This window comes from Morone saxatilis, unplaced genomic scaffold (assembly GCF_004916995.1).
Source record: "Morone saxatilis isolate NCDOM2014 unplaced genomic scaffold, NCSU_SB_2.0 Contig17, whole genome shotgun sequence".
NCBI classification, from domain to species: Eukaryota; Metazoa; Chordata; class Actinopteri; family Moronidae; genus Morone; species Morone saxatilis.
In genome coordinates, this window is record NW_023339729.1 from 24,566,761 (window position 1) to 24,571,109 (window position 4,349).

General features: G+C 38.8%; 1 protein-coding gene across 1 annotated transcript in view; it reads right to left on the reverse strand.

The window, feature by feature from the left end:
- socs7 (suppressor of cytokine signaling 7) overlaps nucleotides 1-4,349 on the reverse strand; it is a 15,940-nt gene that overhangs the window by 4,026 nt on the left and 7,565 nt on the right. The window contains 5 exon segments of the mRNA XM_035660114.1: nucleotides 155-171; nucleotides 2,669-2,766; nucleotides 2,768-2,795; nucleotides 2,797-2,798; nucleotides 3,088-3,233. Of these exon segments, the coding sequence (XP_035516007.1) occupies nucleotides 155-171; nucleotides 2,669-2,766; nucleotides 2,768-2,795; nucleotides 2,797-2,798; nucleotides 3,088-3,233 (291 nt within the window).

A 4,349-nucleotide genomic window follows, 5' to 3' on the forward strand; every position in this document is an offset into this window, starting at 1 on the left:
ATGTATTTTACTGGAGAAAATAAGTGAAAATTGAAATAGTTAGAACTGTTTGTTGTTGTTGTTGTTGTTGTTGTAAACAATAGTGATCTCAGTAAGATTTGGTTTATATATCAAATCATCTATCTTTGCTCACCACACATTCAGCCCTTCTCACCCTCAGGTGTGAATAAACTACACAACCACAATATCTTATCGGTATGAGTAGCAGGTAATTATCGTCTGGAAAAGAAGCATCACCTCCTCTCCAACCATCCAATCTGTGACTGCACACATGCAGAGTGAATAGACACATCTGAATAAGTTGGTGTGTGTGTGTGTGTGTGTGTGTGTGTATGATTTCCTGTTGACTGCTCAGTGCTTGTTTACATCTGAGAGCCTTTCTGCCCTCGATTCATGCCGGGCCACGATGCGTTCATGCACACACGATTGTGCTGATGTGAATGTGTTGTGTCAGTCGGGGTCTGAACGTCTGAATAATGAATGTGTTTCCAGGCATGACTCCATAGCTTTATAATGGTGACTCATTAATGTAGAGCCTCCATTTATGTATGCATGTCTGTGTGTGTGTCTGCCTGCATGTATCTTCCATGAGTCACCTTGTTAGTTTGTCCCACATGTGGCGTGTGTGCAAATATGCATTTGGTGTTATGTGAGTTATTCATGCTTCAGCACTGTAGTGTGATCTTATTGGATCTCTATTAGGACGTGTTTGAGTTTATTCCTGATTTTTTTGTGCTCTGTTTCTTTATGTTTTTGTTTAATATAGCTCGTGCAGCTGTGTTGTCCTATTGTTATGTTATTTTGTTATTGTTAGCGAGTGAAAAGCTACAATAAAATGCTTATGATCTATAAAATGTAACAGTATTTAGCTTTTGCCATTAAAATAATATAAAGGCTTCACTGTTTTAACTGTTGTAGGAGCGATGTTGTATCTTTAAAAGCTTCTTTATGTAATTAAAAGTATTAATTCAAGATAATAACAAAAACATTGTCTTCAGGTAAGTTCAGATTGAACACAAAGCAAATTTTTTGATGTGTTATTCATCACAAACCGACAGTACAGACAGGCGTAGCTGTTAGCAACATACCGGCTGTGTGAATGCGTGTTTGTCCTCATCTCAAGCTCAGACAGATCTCAGACAATGAACTCAATTTCTTGTTGTTTTCCCCCAGTTTCTCTAGTTTTTCTGTCAAGTCTTGGAACATTAAAGACTAGATTTTTCAAGTCCTAAAACAGCAGTCAAACATTTTCACTTTGTGTTGACCTGCCTTGACATTAGTCATTAGTTAGTTGACTAAAAATGTAATTTGTAGAGGTCTAGTGTGTAGGATTTAGTGACATCTAGAGGTGTAGTTACTGATTGCAACGCCCTCGCATTGCCCTCAAGCGAGTAGGAGAAACTATGGTGTCTGCAAAACTTGTGAAGAATGCTAAAAGGTATCTAAACCTATCTTAGAGACAGTGTTTGGTTTGTCCGTTCTGGGCTACTGTAGAAACACGTCTCATTCTAAGGTAACAAAAACCACAACGATTCTTATTTTCAGGCGATTACACACTAATGAAAACATACCTGTGAATAATATATTTAATTTCTGCCAATAGATCCTCCTAAATGTTACACACTGGAGCTTTAAGATTTACTAGAAAAATGACAGTGAACTCCATCCACTGAGGAAGACCGTGAGAAGCGCCTGAAAGCTCTGGAAGAAGACAGTAAATGTTATTTATATTTTAACATATTTCTCTACACGCCTGCGTCCTCTGCAAAAGGACAAAATCACCATGAAACTATGGATGCTTCAGTCAAATGGTCGTGTGCCATCATAAATGTGGTTTGTGTTGAATGACCAGTGTATGGATGCTGTTTCTGTAGGCATGTGTGTGTGTGTGTGTGTGTGTGTGTGTATTATGCTTGCATACTTGCACACATATGCAAGTATAATGCAAGATATGCAGGAAAATGTGTGTGTGTGAGAGAGCACACTTGTACTTCTATCCTTGTGAGGACATTCAGGACAATGAGGACATTGTGTACAGTCCTCGGTTTCAGGGTTAAGTTTATAATTGGGTTTAGGTCAGGGTTAGGTTAAGGTATATAGCTATAATGGTTTGGGTTAAGCTATAATTACCACTTTCTTATAACCAGAAGAGTTTGGGTGATGTAATATTTGTCATCTGCACATGTCTGCGAGCGTCTGCAGCCCAAGATTTATGACTCTGTACTCGCAGCTGTAATTGATAACGGCACGTGTGCACATTCATCTCATATCAGTGTTACATAAACACAAGTATTGGGTTATTATTTTCATACATTTAACATATTTATAATTAAATTATGAATAATATTTATGATTAATGACTAATTGATAGTAAACAGTAAATACAACTCAATATTCTCATATATAATTTAATTATTAAATATAATTATATATATATCAATATAATAACATAATAAAACATAATAAAACAATATAAGTATATAGGGTTTTAATGACAAGTTTATTATTAACCCAAAATTATCTCGTTTAGTGGAATATTTGGTTCTACTTGTTCTCAAATTCCACAGCTTTCAGTTACTTAAAGAAATAATTGTGTTTCCTTCAAGAGTGCATTGTTAGGAGTTTAGAGGTAAAATGTTTGTGATGTGTATTAGAGTGTGTATCTCACCTCGGTACAAGATGGGCTTCCATGCGGTGTGTGCGGTAAGTTGGTGACTCTCTGCGACCTGAAGGCTGAGGGCTCAGGGTGTATCGCGAGTCCGAACTGGTCTCGGACCAGGAAGAGATCGTCCGGTTCCCTTCAGAACTCATCTCTGCGTAAAACCTTCCCAGTTCATGGAACCCCAGTATCCAGCCACCACTGATAACAAGAACCAACAAAAAAAACCTATCAGTAAAACCTTGTGAGAACCAGCCTCACTGCAGCTCTCAGTTTCTCTTTTAACTGTTTTTTTAACTGTCACGCTGCTTGGATGCAAGGATGGAGACCCACAAGCTGCCCCAAAACACACTGATCTCAGAGGATGCACTCATCAGAATCCATTTCCTTTTTCTTTCATCATCTTTTCCCTCCAATGTGAGTCTTACCTTCTCGAGCTCTCTCAGACTGGCGGTGAAGTTGCTGGCTTCAGACCGCCGCAGGGCGCACAGCATGGGGGGTGGGGCCTGTCTGGAAGGGGGTGGAGCATCAGCCGGCGATGGGGTTGAATGAGGAAGTGCCCGGAGGAAGGCGTCTAAACCAGGGAAAGAATGACAGAGAAATTAAAGGTGCTATGTGAAGCATTTTCAAAGCTGAACTGAAATTTAAATCTACTTTAAGTAAAGGCTAATATAAAAAAAATCTGCATATTTTTCTATTTTTTATTTTATTTTTGTTAATATTCGGGAAGCATCTAAGACTGGAGCCTCTCAGTAAGCTGATGAGTTACAACTAGTGCTAGATGACTGATCACTGATGGAGATCAAACTGTGTCGGCTGCAGTTGTTGGTACAAGAGGTTTTTTCCATGCTGTCAGCTATTAAATATTTAAGCTGTCCCCTGGAAGGATCCATCATGCTGTTGAGTTTGTATTCTACTCAGAAAGTGGAAGCGAGTTAGCCTAGCTTGCTTGCTAAGAGAAACCCCAGTGGGTTCACTTGTTAGTGAAACAAGGACTGGATATAGCGTTGGAAGTGGGGCTCCGTTTATTACTATGGAAGCTGCTCAGCGGCGCATGAAGCCAAAAAAGACCCATTTCTGGATCTGATTCTGATCATTTCTAGATCATTTCTTCCACATCCTGCAGCCCATAGAACCAGCGCACCAGAGGCTTCCACCTGCCACGCTGCCAACTTCCAGTTTAGCCCTCCACTAACTTAATTATAACCATATTACAGCCGCTCCTTTCACAATGTAAGGCATGGGGGAAAGTATATTTGGGGCCCCTGTGCATCACCTGGCGGACACCATTGCTGTTATAACACAGTTGGGCCAATATGTCAAATCATAAATTAAGTGATATTATAATTTATTTTGAGTGCACGCCCACACACATACAGTACTGCAATGACATGTAGAGGGCGCTATCACAGCTGACCACATACATAAAATGTCAAATTTGTACTTTTCCCTCAAATAAAAACTTAACAAACTTGATTTCTTAACAAAAAAAGATTTAAAATTTCAGTTGACAGCAGCTTATAAAACTATAAATAATTGAATGTATTTAAATGAGAACATGTAGGAGATGATGCTTGCTTCACTAAATTAGGACCACTTTTCCCATCAGCCCATTGCTTATTAATAAACATGTTAAATTCTATTACGATGTAGACCTGATCTATTAAAAAAATTGTCCTGAGATAACTTC